Source organism: Malaclemys terrapin, chromosome 3 (genome assembly GCF_027887155.1).
Source record: "Malaclemys terrapin pileata isolate rMalTer1 chromosome 3, rMalTer1.hap1, whole genome shotgun sequence".
Classification (NCBI taxonomy): domain Eukaryota; kingdom Metazoa; phylum Chordata; order Testudines; family Emydidae; genus Malaclemys; species Malaclemys terrapin.
Genome location: NC_071507.1, coordinates 89102867 through 89120371, shown reverse-complemented (window position 1 = coordinate 89120371; position 17505 = coordinate 89102867). Strand labels below are relative to the sequence as shown.

Here is a 17505-nt window from a genome sequence, read left to right as displayed (position 1 = left end):
ACTCAGCACTATTTAAGATCAGGCCTCCGAAAGGCTACAGTCAATGTAGACTGTTAACAGGAAACCTGCTGCTTGCTGGATTTATTTTGATGGCACACAATATCTATTTTAGGAACTTCTAGTACACCTCTCCCATCAGTTGCTAGGGGTAGTGTAGAAGAAATTATAACAAAAAAAAGGTAACACATTAAGGCCAAAATTTTCAGTTGTTGCCAAAAATACTAGGTGTCACGCTTGACAAACCTACTGTCTGATTTTCAGATGTACAGAGCTACCCATAGCTTCAATTGAAGTAAATGGGAGCCATGGATTCTCAGTATGTCTGAAAATCAGCCCCTAATAGGAGTTAGGCACTTACGCACTTTTAACAAATCCCACTAGGTGCCTACCTGCATGTTTAGGCAACTAAATACTTTCAAAAAACTAGCCCTAAGTCAAGTCAGTAGCACCAATTCAGATACTTCGGGTGGGGGGGGGGGGCAGGAGGGAGGCAAATTCCAGCAAACCCTCCAGTCTGCCTGACTCCTCTGTTTTCCCTCATACATACGAAGATAGCCGAGATAACGATTGGGCCCACTGCTTGCACTCTGGCTCTAAAACTATCCAGTTTTAACTCCCCTCCAAATCCTGCATACTGGGGGCCAACAAAGGGGTCCTGCTTGGAGCTATAAACTCTTGACTCATACAGAGCTCCATTAAATTGTAAAAGGCTTTCCGAAGCCCCTGGAAAATCCTACCAAATTCGCAGAGGAATTTTTGTTAGTGTGCGAATCCTCTGAGGCAGACCTCTTGCAGCTGTGCAAGCTACTTGTAACCCCTAGCGAGCATGAAAAATGGCTCACAGCAGCAAATTGGCCCACCAGTGAGCACCATTCTAATTTGCCAGACACCGATCCTGACGCTACCTACCGGAACAAATGTAAAAGCCGAGCTAAACACCTACATGAGGCCATTCCTCGAGTATGGACTCCTAAAACCAACTGGACGGCTATACATTGCTGTAAACAGCGACAGGGAGAAAGCCCGGGCGACTATCGCACCTGGCTGACTGATGTTTTTCTGCAACATTCTGGTATACAGCAACTGGGTGAAAATGGACAGGGCGCCCTGGCTCATGCGTTTGTTAATGGCCTCCTACCTGCTATTGGCAGCATGCTAAAGCAAATAAGTGTTGGGTGGGAGACCGAAACCATGGACAAATTGCAAGCAGTGGCAGAGTACTGCCACTGCACTCTAAAAGGAAAGGAGGAACAGTCCTCCCAAAAGTTAATGGCCCTGCAAATACAGCATTATTCAGGGCAGGGCGGACAGTATCGGGGACGGGGAGGGTTCCAAGGACAGGGACGTGGTGGCGGGAGGGGTTGTGGAACTGGATTTTCGGGTTTGGGGATGTTTGTAATTACTGTAAGCAGCCCGGACATTGAAAGAACAAGTGTCCGCGCCGGCCTAATAGCTCTGTAAACAATCAGCTAGACCCCCTGTCGGCACAGCCAGTCAGTCCCCAGCCTTACTTTGTCCCACAGGAAATTTTAGCTCCTTTACTACCTCTCACTCCCATGGGTGAGTGTGTTTTGACTATCAATGATCTTTCTCTCCCTTTCCTTGTTGATACGGGAGCTTCACTCTCTGCAGTTCGTACTACCGACCTGTCTGCGGTTCCCCGCTTTGGAAAAACTGTGTCTGCTGTGGGCATTACGGGAGTCCCAACCCCTTATCCCCTTTCAAAACCTCTAACGGTCCAGGTTGGTCCCCTTTCCGTGGATCATGACTTCCTTCTCTCTGATTCCACTCCGGTAAACCTTTTGGGTTGGGATCTGTTATGTAAACTTGGCTGTACCATCTACTGTTCCCCAGATGGTGTCTACTTACAAATCCCCCAGTCCTCTCTGAGTGATTCTGTGGCCTCCCTACAGTCTGAAACTTCCCTTTCCACTCCAGCCCCCTGTTGCCCATTGATCCCATCCCTTGAACACCTAATTTCACAAGTCTCATCCTCTCTGTGGCCAACCCACCCATCTGAAGTGGGCCACTTAAATACTGACCCCGTCTGCATTACTGTTGACTCCTCCAAACCCCTACCTTGCCTGTCTCAATACCCTTTAAATCCCAAAGCAGAGGCTGGCATTGCTCCGGTCATGACGGCCCTGCGGGAACAAGGCATTATTGTCCCCTGCTCCAGCCCCTGTAACACCCCTATCCTCCCAGGTCGAAAAGCTGATGGTAAATCGTGGCGGTTTGTTCAGGATCTTCGAGCCATTAACCGCATTGTCATACTTTCCTGTTGTCCCTAACCCAGCAACGATTCTGGCTTCTGTCCCACCAGATGCAACTCATTTTACTGTTGTTGATTTGTGCTCTGCTTTCTTTTCTGTCCCGGTTCACTCTGACTCCCAGTATCTTTTTGCCTTTTCTTACAAGGGGCAGCAGTACACATGGACCACGTTCCCTCAGGGGTATACTGAAAGCTCATCTTACTTTTCCCAAGCATTAGCCCGAGACCTCGCTGACCTCGTTTTCCTGTCTGCGTCCACACTGGTCCAATATGTAGACGATCGACTCCTCTGTTCCCCTTCTTTATCTGCCTCAGAAACTGATTCTTTAGTGCTCCTTACTGCCCTAGCAAACAAGGGTCACAAGGCTTCTCACTCTAAGCTACAGCTCCGTCAAGCTTCTGTCACATATCTTGGCTTTCTCCTCTCCCAGGGTTCCTGTACACTTTCTCCCACCCGCGTCCAAGCTATCCTTAGCTTTCCCTGACCCTGCTCCCCATGCCAGGTCTGAAAGTTTTTGGGCATGGCTGGATTTTGCAGGCAATGAATTCCGCAATATGCCTCCCTTACAAAACCTCTCCAGGAACTCACTTGGTTCTCTGTGCCTGACCCCATGCCGTGGCCCCCTGAGGCCAACTCTGCCTTTGTTTCCCTCAAACAGGGTTTGGCTTCTGCCCCCGCTATAGGCCTGCCTAACTATTCTAAGCCTTTTACCCTTTTCTGCCACAAACAATCTGGGTGTGCACTTGGAGTTCTCACTCAGATGCACCAAGACAAGAACCGCCCAGTGGCTTATTTCTCTGCTACTTTGGACCCTGTTGCCCAAGGCTTGCCCCCCTGCCTGCGCACTGTGGCTGCCGTGGTGCGCTTAGTCGAAATGTCTGAATCCCTTGTCCTCCACTCTCCTCTTACCCTCATGGTCCCTCACTCTGTGGAAACTCTTCTGCTACAATGTAACACAGACCACCTCTCCTCCGCCCGCCTCACCAGGTACGAACTTTTACTGCTGTCGGCTTCGCATATCACCATGAAGCGTTGTTCTCAGTTAAACCCTGCCACTCTCCTTCTTTTGTCTGATGACAGTGAACCCCACGACTGCCTTGCAACTGTCCCTGCTGTCACCGTCCTGCGCCCAGACCTTTCTGATGTCCCTCTCCCTAATTCCGACCTTGTTTTGTTCACTGATGGTTCCTGTTTTCGAGACGACCAAGGTCATCCCCTTGCAGGATATGCTGTGGTGTCACTCTCTGAAACCCTAGAAGCTGCACCTTTACCTTCTGTGACCTCAGCGCAAGTCGCCGAATTAGTTGCCCTCACTCGTGCCTGCTTTTTGGCGGAGGAGCGCTCTGCCACCATTTACACTGACTCCCACTACGCTTTTGGGGTTGTACGTGACTTTGGCACCCTCTGGCAAGCTCGGGGTTTCCTTACCTCCGCCGGTACCCCTATCAAAAATGGCCCCTACATCGCTGCTCTCCTGTATGCAGTTTTACTTCTGTCTGCCCTAGCTATTGTTAAGTGCCCTGGCCACTCGACGGCGGATACTGATGTTGCTAAGGGTAACACATTTGCTGACGCCTCTGCTAAACACGCTGCTGCCATAGAACCTTCCCCAGATGAGTTTCTAGGTTCCCTTTCTGTTTCTATACCACCACTGTCCCTCACTGACCTCACCCTGCTCCAAGACTCTGCCCCAGAAGCCGAAAAAGACTCCTGGGTTGCTCAAGGTTGCTCTCTACATCCTGATTCCCTTTGGCGTTCGCCTACTGACGCCTTTGTGGCCCCCTTTTCACTCTACCTGTCTCTGGCCACCCTGCTACACGGTGTTTTGCAAGTCGGAAAGGAGGGGATGGTCTTTGCTGTAACTAAGGCAGGATGGTGGGCCCACCATTTCAGCTCTTTTGCAGCCCGCCACTGTGCCACCTGTACCACTTGCCAAAGCCACAATATTGGTAAACCTGTAAAAGTGGCTCAGGGGTTCCGGGGCCTGCCCCAACCACCATTCTTGCACTGGCAACTTGATTTTGTACAAATGCCTAAGTGTCAATGATATGAATTTATTTTGGTTATGGTATGTTTATTTTCTGGTTGGATTGAAACCTTTCCTTGTCGCAAGGCTGACTCACTGTCTATTGCCAAATGTTTGTTAAATCATATTATGCCTGTGTGACGTTATTGACATAATCTGGGACCATATAGAACATGGTTGCAACCAAAGTCCTGTAGTGGCATCAAATCTTGTATAAAGGGGGTCAAATGAGGTGTCTAAGACAAGGTTATGGTTTTCTGGTTATGATTATGCTGTCTATATGTGTGTATCAATTTTGTAGTTGAAGTTATGAATATTGGCTCTATACTGTCTGTATTTCAAACTTATGCTATGCTTCTGGGTGACATCCCAGACAAGTTGGTGTTAGCTCTGCCTAGCCTGCTTGATGGCCCATTAAGGACCATCAGCTATACAATTGACCCATTGAGAGAAGGCAGATACGCCTTGCAACTCAGCAAAGTATGCAGGGACTGGCCAATGTGACTCCAGACTCCATTTTGTTGTAATTTTCCACAGTAAGGACAAAGAGATGTTCTTACACCTGGAAAAGACTATAAAAGGCTGATGCCTCATCTCCATCTTGTCTTCAATCCTGCTTTTTATCTCTGGAGAGACTTTGCTACAAACTGAAGCTCTACACAAAGGACTGAATGACCCATCCCAGCTGGGGATGTACTCCAGAGACTTGATTTAAACCTGCAGTTTCTATCACTGCTACAAGCCTAAACCAAGAACTTTGCCATTACCGAATGTAATTGATTCCTTTTAACCAATTCTAGCTCTCATCTATATTTTTTCCTTTTATGAATAAACCTTTAGATTTTAGATTCTAAAGGATTGGCAACAGTGTGATTTGTGGTTAAGATCTGATTTGTATATTGACCTGGGTCTGGGGCTTGGTTCTTTGGGATCGAGAGAACCTTTTTTCTTTTACTGGGGTATTGGTTTTCATAACCATTTGTCCCCATAACGAGTGGCACTGGTGGTGATACTGGGAAATTGGAGTGTCTAAGGGAATTGCTTGTGTGACTTGTGTTTAGCCAGTGGGGTGAGACCAAAGTCCTCTTTGTCTGGCTGGTTTGGTTTGCCATAGTGGTGGAAAAACCCCAGCCTTGGGCTGTAACTGCCTTGTTTAAGCAATTTGTCCTGAATTGGCACTCTCAGTTAGGTTCCGCCAGAACCAGCACCGTCACAGCCTGCCAAGGGAATTCCTGCCACTCTGTCCAGTGACCGGGGTACACATTTTACAGGACAACTTGTTCAGCACCTGGATCATGTATTACATATCACACACCTGTTGCACTGTCCCTACCACCCACAAAGTGCAGGTGTAGTTGAAAGACGAAATAGTGTACTTAAGAATAAGCTTGCTAAAATTTGTGACTCTACAGGGTTAAGCTGGCCAGCAGCCTTACCGTTGGCCCTTATGGAAATGCGGTCCACTCCATCCCAAAGGCATAAATTGAGTCCTTTTGAAATTGTTATGGGATGCCCTATGGCTAGGGCTACCATTACTCCAGTCCCAGACTTGAACTTGGCTCACAGTACGCTCCTTCAATATTGCAAGAGACTAATGCAAGCTGTAAGTCACTTCCATTCACAGGTTTGAGCCACCTGGCCGACGGAACCCACCTCTGATGCTTGCCACAACCTTGAGTCAGGTGATTGGGTCTATGTACGACACCACCATTGAAAACACGCCTTGGAGCCCCGGTGGAAGGGTCCTCATCAGGTACTGCTTACTACCCAGGCGGCTGTTAAACTATCTGGCATCACAGCGTGGATACATGCTTTGCAGTGTAAAAAGGCACCACTCCCAGCGAACCAATCATCACCTCAGGACCACACAGAGTCAATTTTGACTCCAGAAGAAGACATAGAGGAACAGCCTGCAATACCTTACAATCTATGCTCTCATAAGGGTTGCCAGAAGTAGACGACGACCTAAAAGAAGGCCCAAGAAGAAGCAGTAGCAAGCATGGCACCTGCTGCCTGGTGGACGTAAAACCGTGACTGCGGTTCCCTCAGTTGAGGTTGTCAGAACCAGAAGGGCCTTGCCTCCAACATGTGCCTCTGGTGGCGCCTGTTCCTCGGCTGCTGGTGTCTTAAGGTCTGGGGAGTCCACAATGACAATTCTTTTATCCAGCAGCAAGTGTTGATAGCTCAGACCCTTAATATCTCTAATTGCTGGGTCTGCAGCCACATCCCAGCCCACTCTCAAATGGTGTTCCTGTCCTGGCAATCCCACTCAATTCCCCAGACCTCACTGGAGGGACCTCGTCCGTTTAACAAAACATGGAACAGCAATGACACTTGGGAAGCGGTGGGAATAAATGTATCTAAATGGATAAGTGTGGCGAAGGTAAAGGTCATTGGTGTTGGGTGTGTAATGGGACAGGGCTGGATCTGGGAAGGAACAGTTGCCTTCAGCATATTGTGTATGGGATTATTCGAACAAAACTAAAAAATGGCGGGCCGGGTATGGGGATATAATTTTTTTCTCAACCTGGGATCAAACAGAGAAATCAATCTCATGTTTCCCCTACAGTAACAATACAGTCTTTCAATGCCATGCAAATAACACCACTCCTTGTAAGGAGAATTACCATGTGCCCTTTGGGGGATATTATTCCTCTTTTGCAGACACCAACATGGCAAATGGGTGCAACTGACCCTTTCCGGCCATGATAGGGCATCATTGGGTTTGTGGGACCAAAGCTTATATCGCATTACCAGCTAACTGGTCAGGTATCTGTTATCCTGCCTGGCTCTTCCCACAATTCCCACGAGAATGCCTCTGTAATTTCAGGCGGAAAAGAAGGGACTTATCAGATGCCCAATGGTATGTAAATAACATAAGCCCCTTAACCTGGGAAGAGGCTATTGGCAGTTCCTTTATCCCATTTGGGGGAGTAATACACCATGCAAAAAGGCTCCTGAGGTTACAAGCAGTAGTTGAAATAATGGCAAATGAAACCGGAGAACGTTTAAGAGCCCTGGCCAAAGAAACAGGGGTGAGCCGACAGATGGCCCTCCAAAACCATCAGACATTGGACATAGTGCTGGCGGCCAAAGGAGGGACCTCTGCTCTCATTGGAAAAGAATGTTGTGTGTATATACCTGACAACACCAATGAGGTAATAAATCGCGCTAGCCACTTAGAACAGATCACATATCTTCCCCATGAAGAGCCGAGTTCTTTATGGAAGTGGCTAAGTAACCTGTTCAATTTCTCTGGCATAGGAGGCTGGTTGTTTCAGGGAGCCTTGACTATCCTGTTTGGAATCCTAATGATTTTTGTATGTTTTCAGTTAATCTCCTGTTGTATCCAAAATTGTGTAAGACATGCCATGCAGGTAGCTGCCCCAAAACAGAGTGCTAATATGATGATTCTAAATATCGCTGATGACCAAAGAGACAAAGAACGGTTGATATGTGGAACCCAGTAATTGTTGGTCATTGCGTAGGTTGACCAAAAGGAGGGATTGTGAAAGTAGAATGAATTATATTGTAGAAGTAGAATGAACTAAAGAAATGCTATATGTTCCTTTAAGCAGGAATGAGGAATGTTGAGATAAAGTTGTCAGGAAGAGGAACATTAAGATATTGAACAATGGGTCCACTTAAGCTGATGGTGGGACATTAAGAGGAGATTGGTGAGAGTTAATAAGGACATGAGATATGTGTCTAGCCCCAGGTAAACTTATCAGTTCTGCTCCCTTTGTAATCTTGTTCATTTTGCGCCCTTTTATCTGTATAAATAAGGTGGTTTGAGCCTTGTATGGCGCTCACATTTTCTGGGTGTATTAGCAGAGCACTTTTGCTAATAAACAGAGCGGTCTGACAAATTGTGAGTCCTGAGTCTGACTTTGACATGCTCGTTTCCCTTCATCCCCCCATCCAGAAAGGACCTCAGATATCCCTCAGTGAGAGAGTCTCCCATCTCTCTTACCCACATAGCACCTGAGCCAGTGCCACCAGGAATCAAGTTCTTGTTAGACTCCCCTGTGTTCCGCCAACATAAAGGAATAGCCTCCTCATGCACTAGGTTGCAACACCATTTGCCCCGGCCACCCCTCTATCTGGATGGATGGGGGGAGGGGCAGATTTTAGTGGTGTTGCGACCTCATGCGACAGGTTGTAACACCATTCACTAAAATATGTCCAGCCACTCCTCCATTTGTATGGAGGGGTGGCTGGGTCAAATTTCAGTGGTCTTGTGACCCCACAGCTGAAGTGATGCTTCAGACCACTCTGGCAGCAGCTATACTGCTTTAATATGGGACCACTGCTTGAAAGTGGTTGAGCCATATCTTGCCCTGCCCCCTCCCCACACAGCTCCACAACCTACGGAACTTAGAGCAAGTACAAAAACCTGGAGAAGGGGTGAGGGGGTGTTCACTCCCCACCCCCAAATGGTGCCACTGGCCTAAGTGTATTAGGCTGGGCACCTAGACATTGAGATACCCAAAATAATGGCCATTATTTGCCTAAATTCAGCCTTAAAGGACAATGAGAAAGTACTATCTTCTCCGGTGACTGAAACAATGACAGCCTTCACCTTTGTCCTTAGGGGAGAACCGGAAGCCAGCATGTAAGTTGATTGCTGCTTGCAGGACCATGGTAATAGCAGTCAAACACTGTTTCGTCTGGTAACTACTACAAAGCCCCAAGTATATGGCTATTCAAGCAGTACCAGTAATTTAGCAGGGCACAGAAGAAGCAGAAATTTGGTACCATAATTGTTTTTTCCTTTGGGGATTAAAAAGCATGTGTTAATGTAGCTCAGGGATCGGCAATCTTTGGCACACGGCTCGCCAGGGTAAGTACCCTGGCAGGCTGGGCCGGTTTGTTTACCTGCTGTGTCCACAGGTTCGGCCAATCGCGGCTCCCACTGGCTGCGGCTCGCCGCTCCAGGCCAATGGGGGCTGCGGGAAGCAGCGCGGGTCGAGGGATGTGCTGGCCACGGCGTGTCGCAGCCCCCATTGGCCTGCAGCGGCAAACCGCGGCCAGTGGGAGCCACGATCGGCCAAACCTGCGGACACAGCAGGTAAACAAACCGGCCCGGCCCACCAGGATAAGCACGCTGGCGAGCCATGTGCCAAAAGTTTGCCGATCCCTGATGTAGCTACTGCCAGCTTCTGATTCAAAAGTGACAGGTGAGTTTCTCAGAGTGGACACTTTTCCCCCCAATAAGTTAGTCAGAATAAATTCATTCAGAAAAGACTGAACAAGAGTCGTTAACATTCATTCTGAGCAAAAGAATAGCTTTGATAACATCCAAACTCATTTGATTATTTTCTTCACTCCAAACACTCTTCATCACACTGAACTTTGGTTTCACTAGACTGTGTGTTCCCGGTAAATACACAGCACATTTAACTCATGAGAGCAAAATATTCTGAATGGATATTTAGTAGTTGTAAGAATCCCAAACATTCTGATGAATGAAGTGAAAAACTGGAACATTTCAGGTACCTGAAAAGAAGTTCCTGGGACACTGGGACATCATATAAGAAAACAGGATTATCTCAATTTAACTGGACATATGTTTTCTTTAGCAACTGAGATGTGTATATGGATGAAACTTCACTCCCTTTAGTGTGCTATAGTTTACACAAGCATTATTGGGTTGAAAGGCAGTGTGGTCTTGTAGTCTGAGTTCTTCCCTACATTGAATCCTAATTTCCTCCAAATTGCTTCACTTCCATCCTATTCCGCATCCCATCTGCTCAAATAACCAACGAATTAGTTAATACTTACATTAAAGTGTCCTCACAGGGTTGAGGGTTTAAACCTCAATGAGTTTAATGGCAGTGGGGCAGGGGAGTGCAGCCCTCCAAGGGCTGCTGTTTCAGGCTGTCTGCAGACTTAGGAAGACAATACTGCACTTGTTACATTCAGTAAAAATCTGATTCAGTCCAGACTTACTAACCGGTGAGCTGAGTATAAGCTGATGGGTAAGGAAGACTTCACAGAAAGCATTTCAAAGATATTCATATTGAACTGACACAATTCCAAAGGCCCATCAGGGAGGCCATTTCTTTATCGACCGCTAGCAGGGTTCTGCATGTTTCTGACAGAACTCAATGGCTATATTAATCAAAGAGTCTGAAACCCATGGGGAAGCCAATTCAGCAGTTCTAGTGACTAGAGCAATTCAATACAAACAGGGTTGCTTTTACTTACAATTATAATTAGGACCAATTCTACAAATGTTGCTCTAGCTGACCCAAAGCTAATTATAGGAATGCAATGAGTTGTGGAGTTCCCTACCTTCTGGGCTATGGCTTCCTGTGAACTGACGAGAGTGCTGCATTCCCCATCATGGTATTCTTCTTTACATTCACGGCAGAACACGAACTGGAAAAAAACAACCCACAAGTCATAAAAACAAGTTAGGGATAAAACCAGCAGATTTCAGTCACAGAAGTAATAAAATAAAAATAAATTTGATTAATCAAATGAGCTTTTGCTGTGTGGTACATACAAAAATCACTGGATACTGATAGGTTGTTTTTCTTTCACAGTGCAAACCTGTTTATATAAAAAGGGGACAAGCTGAATTGAGTTTTTTTATAGGGTTTACTATTGGAAGTAGTCTATATGCAAAGTACTGAGTCAAACGCATTCCCTTATGGAAAACTATTTTAGTATTTAGTAAAAGATAACTTTCTACAGATCACTTGAACCTCTGCACAAAACATAATATTATATACTGTCACAGATTTCTATAGAATGGTTTAAAAACAAAAAACAAAACAAAAAAACCCACAACACTATAGAAAGACAATGATTCTCTATTCAGTTTTGTAGGCTGTTAGGGGAATTGCTATAGAATTTTATTAAATTTTTTAGAATTGCATTTGTTTCATCCCTGTTAAATTCTATAGGTCTTTTCATAAGAGTTCAGCCACACAGAATGGCCTTTACAGACTAGTAACACATTCATCTGTAGCATTGCTTGAGCTGTAACTGCTATCTAAAATGGTTCATATGCAACAAGCTTGTTACCATTTTTATACTCCAAAATGAAGATATCTGTCTTGACATGTGTCAAAATCTTTGATCCATCAATTCCACATTAATTTCTGTGTCCTTGTGGATAAGAGAAAAAGTCAATAATGTAAAATGGGTCTCTCATGCTATGCCAAAGCCATGCTGTCTTGACCCACCTTCAGACTCTGAAAGACCCCTCAGCAGTTAGCTATTCTGACTGGCGTTATAAGCAAGACTGATAAAGCAGCCTTGATTTTTAGATACAGAGCTGCATTCAGATGTAATGAATAAGGATATCAGGGGAACCTGACACTGGGACATTTATCTGCCACAAATTCCATCTCCGCAATTCCATTTTGAACTCTTTTGAGCTTCTGTTGTCAATTTTATAAGTACTATAGAAAATCACATTTTATTATCATGCTGAAGAAACTACATTTTTTAGCAATGAAGCATTGTGAAAGAAAACAAGGCCAACAGGACTGATTCTATTCTTCAGAAGTAACATGGGAGTCATCATGGAGCTCTGGGGAAAAGGAATGGATTGAAATGAAATGCATGTTTTTGTTTTGTCCAGATCAAACGAAGTTATGGCCCTTTCTTGTCTGTCAGTTTTCTTTGGCTATCATGTCTATTATCTGTAATTTCTTATTTTTCCTTTATTCATCACTTATATTAATTCAGTTGTGCTTATTAGTAATCTGTTTAATGATGGAAGTATCTTTGCCAGGCACACTGTATGAGAGACTGCAGTATTATTAATAAATGTTTTGATTATGGTGGTACCCAAAGGCCCCAATCAGGACTGGGCCTCAGTGTGCTGGGCATAAGAACATAAGAACAGCCATACTGGGTAGGATCAAAGGTCCATCTAGCCCAGTACCTGTCTTCCAACAGTGGCCAATACCAGGTGCCCCCAGAGGGAACGAACAGAACAAATAATCCTCGATTGATCCATTCCCTGTCCCCCATTCCCAGCTTTGGCATATAGAGGCTAGGGACACTATCCCTGCCCATCCTGGCATACACAAATAGGCACTCTGGGGATGCTTAATTGTATTTCCCACTCCCTTTTTCTTTTTACTTAACCTATTTCTGGCCTCTATATTTCTTTGTCCCTACACATATCTCTGTGAAAGGGTTTTGTGATTTATATTGCCAGACCCACTGCTTTGCCACCAAGGGCTGCAATTCCCTAGTCTCTCTCATCTCGCTCTAATTCAATTTTATGGAAGTTTCACAAATCTTAAAAAGACGCAAATTTCGCAAAAAATCCCCTCCCCCTCTCGCAACAATATTTGGCTTACCTCATATTGCAGTTTACATAATACTGATATCTGTTAGAACAATGCTATTTGCAAAACTATGTTGTATCACAATACTGTGTGGCCCCTTCCATGGTAATTTTATATGGCTGCAAGTAACTCCACAAATGATCTCATCCCATTGCTTTCTATAGTAATGAGTCTGATCTTTTGGTGAGACTGGAAACTCTTTTCACAACTTATTAGATAATGGCTGAGATGTAAAATCAGTTATATCATGGAAGAACACCCTATTGGTTGGTTTATCAGAATAAATATGCCTTCCCTGATACAAATGCATTAAGTACTCTCCTGTCACAGCATAGCATGAGCAATAAAAAAAAAATGCACATGAGTTTAAACAAAAGAGTGGTTAATAAAATAGTTTCATTCATTTTAACTTTCAGATATGAAAAAAAGATTTGGAAATGAAATATGGCAAAAAATACCTCCAGTTAACCTGAATTTTATGGCTTCATTAATAATAATAATAGGAGTTATTTTGCCTCAGGAAAGAAAAAAGAATGTAAGTTGTTTAATTAGGATTTAGCACTTTTGCATAAATTTTATACTAAGAAGTGTTTAAAAATTATCATGTGACATAATTGCTAATTGAAATCACACTTTCTCCCCTTTATTTCTTTAAATAAAGAGAGCCTGACAATTTAATTTGATAATAAGTACCGCTCAATAAATTACTATTTCTTAGTATATTATTTATGTCTTAGAATTTGCTGTTGGCACCCACATGAAAGATACTAGTCTTGGAAAAAACAAAAACAAAAAAGAAAAATCCTAAAAGTCTCAAATCTATCCTTTAAGTTTTTTGCACAACATGAGGACTAAGGGGGACATTTTCAGAAGCAAGTGAGGGCTTTAGGCACACAAATCTAATTGAAAACCAATAAGACTTGTGTGTGCCTAAATCTATTAGGTGCTTCTGAAAATCGCCTCTTCTCATAAAGAACTAGGAAGCTGCAGCTGAAAGAAATATACAGGAAGCTTCTCAAAATAATCAAAGATGGGCCTCAGCAAAAATCCTGGATCCAAACAGCCTCAAACTTAAGAGGTGTTAAAAATCTGAACCTCAATCCAGACACAATTTTATACAGGATTCTTATCTTAATAATTGTTCAAAACAAAAGTGTATATCTAAACACCTGCACACTCTGTCATGTTCAAAGCCTGGGTCTGAAATTTGCAGCTTGATCCCATTTCTAAAAGTAATGTTGGGGGGGGGGGGGAAAGGCTGGGGGCAAATTTTGCTCTTAGTTATACTGGGGCAACTGGGTCCTGACAGGGTTGCCTAGGGTAAGTGAGAACAGAATTTAGCCCAGTGTGTGAAAAAAACTTTCAACCTCTACAGGCACATCTAATTAGAAAAATTTAGTTCTTAAATACTAAGGTGATGGATACTTTAGAAATACAGTTTTGCCACTTCTCCATAATATTTTGAAGATCTACCATTTCCTGGACCAGGCACACAAAATTCTCATCTCCCTTCTTGACTACCTCCCCCTCCCTGGTCTCCATAATGCTGACATTATCCCCCTCTTGTATTTACAAAATAGAATTATTAAATTAATCTTTTTCTATGTTACTCTGACCACAGCACTCCCATTTTTGAATCCCTGTACTGGCTTCACATTCTCCAATGCTTCAAGACTTAGATTTTTATCATCACCTTCAAGTCCCCTTCCATTCTGGGCTTCTTACACTTACATCTTTGTGCCTTCTTCTTCCAGGCTGCCTCTTACACATGAAACACCTTCCCTGAATGAATTGGTAAGACCCATCATGCCCTTCAAATTTCTCCTTGAGATTTGCCTCTATCGGGATGCCAGTAAGACATTAGACAATTAAAGATGGATTGGGGAAGTGGGAGGGGAGAATAGATGGGGTTAATTGGTTCTTTTATTAAAAATTATAAATGGTTAAAGTAAATGTGTATAAAAATCACATTTATTTGATTGCATCTCTCTTCCCTCACCCTCATCCAAGCCTGATTGTGTCTTTGGAAAATACTATAAAATAATAATATACGACTACTACTACAAATAATGTGTTTCCTTCAAAATAGTTTTACTGTCAAAGATTTCTGCATGCACTGCCTGCTCTCTACTGTATGCTTGTATAATCACAGACACACAGCTTATGGATATTCAAGGATATCAATGTAAACTGTTATATGAAGAGATAAAATCACCTCCCTACTCACTATTCCCCTGTTTGTATCCAGTTCTGGTGTCCACAATTCAAGAAGAATGTTGATAAATTGGAGAAGATTTAGAGATGAACCAAAAGAATGATTCAAGTGACAGAAAACATGTCTTATAGTGGTAGAGTAAAAGACTGCAATCAGTTTAGTTTATCAAAGAGTAGATTAAGGAGTAACTTAATCACAGTCTATAAGTACCTACATGTGAAACAGAAATGTAATGATAAACAGCTCTTCAGTCTAACAAAGGCGCCACAAAATCCACCTTGTTAAAACTAGTTACAGCAAGACAAATTCAGACTAGAAACAAGATGCACATTTTTAATAGTGAAGGTAATTAACCATTGGAACAATGTATCAAGGGTTGTTGTAGAGTCTCCATCACTGAAAACTAGGTGAAAGACTAGGTGTTTTTTCAAAAAGATATGCTCTAGTTCAAACCGGAAATAATTCAGGGAAGTCCTATGGCCCATGTTACACAGGAGGACACAATACATGATCACAATGATCCCTTCTGGCCTTATAGTCTATTTGAATACATCCAAAGATCACAATAGCCTGTTTTGCTACAGCACCACATGGGGAGCTCATGTGCAGTTGCTCATCCACTATGACCTTTAAATCTTTTTCAGATACACCTTTTTCCAGAATACAGTCCCCCATTCTGTAGACATGGCCTGCATTCTTTGTTCCTAGAAGGAAAACTTTGCATTTGGTTGAATTGTTTGAATGGACATGATTGTTTATGACTCACCCTGACCTCATCACTATGTACCCCTTTCCCAATCTTTATGTAAACCGTACATTTTATCAGCAGTGATTTTATATTTACTTCTATATCACTGATGAAATATTGTATAGTGTCAGTCCTAGTACTGCGCCCACTAGAAACAGTTCTTTTTATGATGTTTCTCCCAACTACTTTAAGATCTGTCACTAAGCCAGTTCTTAATCCATTTAACGTGTATTTTATTGATATTGTCTAGTGTTAGTTTTTTAATCAGAAGGTCATGCAGTACTAAATCAAACTCCTTACAAAAGTCTAAAGTATATTATATCTATGCAGTTATCTTTATCAACCAAAGTTGTAAATATATGAAAGAATGAAATCAGGTTTGTTTGACATGACCGATTTTCCATAAAACTACATTGACTGGCATGTTCATTGAAGGTATGCAAGTGTAAAACAGCAGAATTTGGCCCACTTGGTTCCAGTTAAAATAAAAAAAGATGTCCTAAAAGAAAAGACTTCTCTCTTTCTCCTGCTTCTGATCCTCTACTTTGCTCTTTTTCACCTCATCTCATTTGCAGGTAATTCAGTGCCATCAATTTAGAACTAGCACTATAGATGGAAGACACCAAGACAAACTAAAGCTCCAAGATGAAGACCGTGGTCAACAATTCTGCTTCTCAAGTACAATGGAACTTCCTGGATAAAGCTCATCTGTGCAAGAGACAGAGCTTTCTTGGGGGCCAGTCCAAAACTGTGGAATGATCTTCCACAAGAACTAAGGACTATCAAACCTCACCACCTTCCACTCCAAATGCATAAACACTGAGTAGCATGTACATTAGAAAAAAAAGCCTACCAAACAAAACAACAACACTACACTGCACACACAATTCACGGTTGGGAAAAGGAGGAGAGAATGAACCACATGTCAGGTATTACTTATGTTGCTTAATACATTCATGGAATACACTCAAATACTACAGTAATGAGGGCAATAGAAGAACCTATAGGGAACAGAATAGAAACTAACCAAGTATGGTCTAATACAAAGAGGACCAAAGAGAGTCTTTGTTGAATCCCAGAGCAATTGGCTATCCAGTACATATCAAATACACCAAGAGTTAATGGATAAATATAAGGTACTTATATGGACTCCCACCATCACAGTATCTGACTGCCTCACAATCTATAATATATTTATCCTCACAACACCCCAGTGAACTAGGGAAGTATTATCTCCATTTTATGGGTGGGGTTCCTGAGGCACAGAAAGACTCAGTGACTTTTACAAGGTAACACAGGAAGTCTCTGGTGGAGTATGGAATTGCCAAGTCTCAGGCTAGTGCCCTAAGCACTGGACAATCCTTCCTCTTCAGCCCTTTAATATCATTGGTTATACAGTACATACACTTTAATGTGTATGTGTGTGTATATATATTTATATATACACCTCTACCCCAATATAACATGACCCGATATAACATGAATTCGGATATAACACGGTAAAGCAGCGCTCTGGGGGGCAGGGCTGCTTTACCGCGTTATATTTGGCAGCAGGGCTCGGGCAGAGATTTAAAGGGCCCAGGGCTCTTTACATCACAGCTGGAGCCCTGCTGCCACTACCCGTGGGCTCCAGCAGCGGGGCTCGGGCGGCGCTTTAAAGGGCTTGGAGCTCTGGCCTCTGCGGGGAGCCCCGGGCCCTTTAAATCACCGTCGAAGCTCTGCCGCCTCTACCCCGATATAATGCGGTTTCACCGATAACACTGTAAGATTTTTTGGCTCCCGAGGACCACGTTATATCAGGGTAGAGATGTATATATTGTCTTTATATATTACAAAAATCCCTCTTGGGCATAATGGTCTATGGACTGGCAAGATTCCCTTTTTAAAAAAAAAAAAAAACAGGATGATCACAAAGAAATAACACAAAG

General features: G+C 43.4%; 1 protein-coding gene across 2 annotated transcripts in view; it reads right to left on the bottom strand.

The window, feature by feature from the left end:
• PRKN (parkin RBR E3 ubiquitin protein ligase) overlaps nucleotides 1-17505 on the bottom strand; it is a 1227966-nt gene that overhangs the window by 23470 nt on the left and 1186991 nt on the right. For both annotated transcript variants that reach the window (XM_054023728.1, XM_054023729.1), the window contains one exon: nucleotides 10597-10683. In XM_054023728.1, the coding sequence (XP_053879703.1) occupies nucleotides 10597-10683 (87 nt within the window). The remainder of the gene's footprint in view (nucleotides 1-10596; nucleotides 10684-17505) is intronic.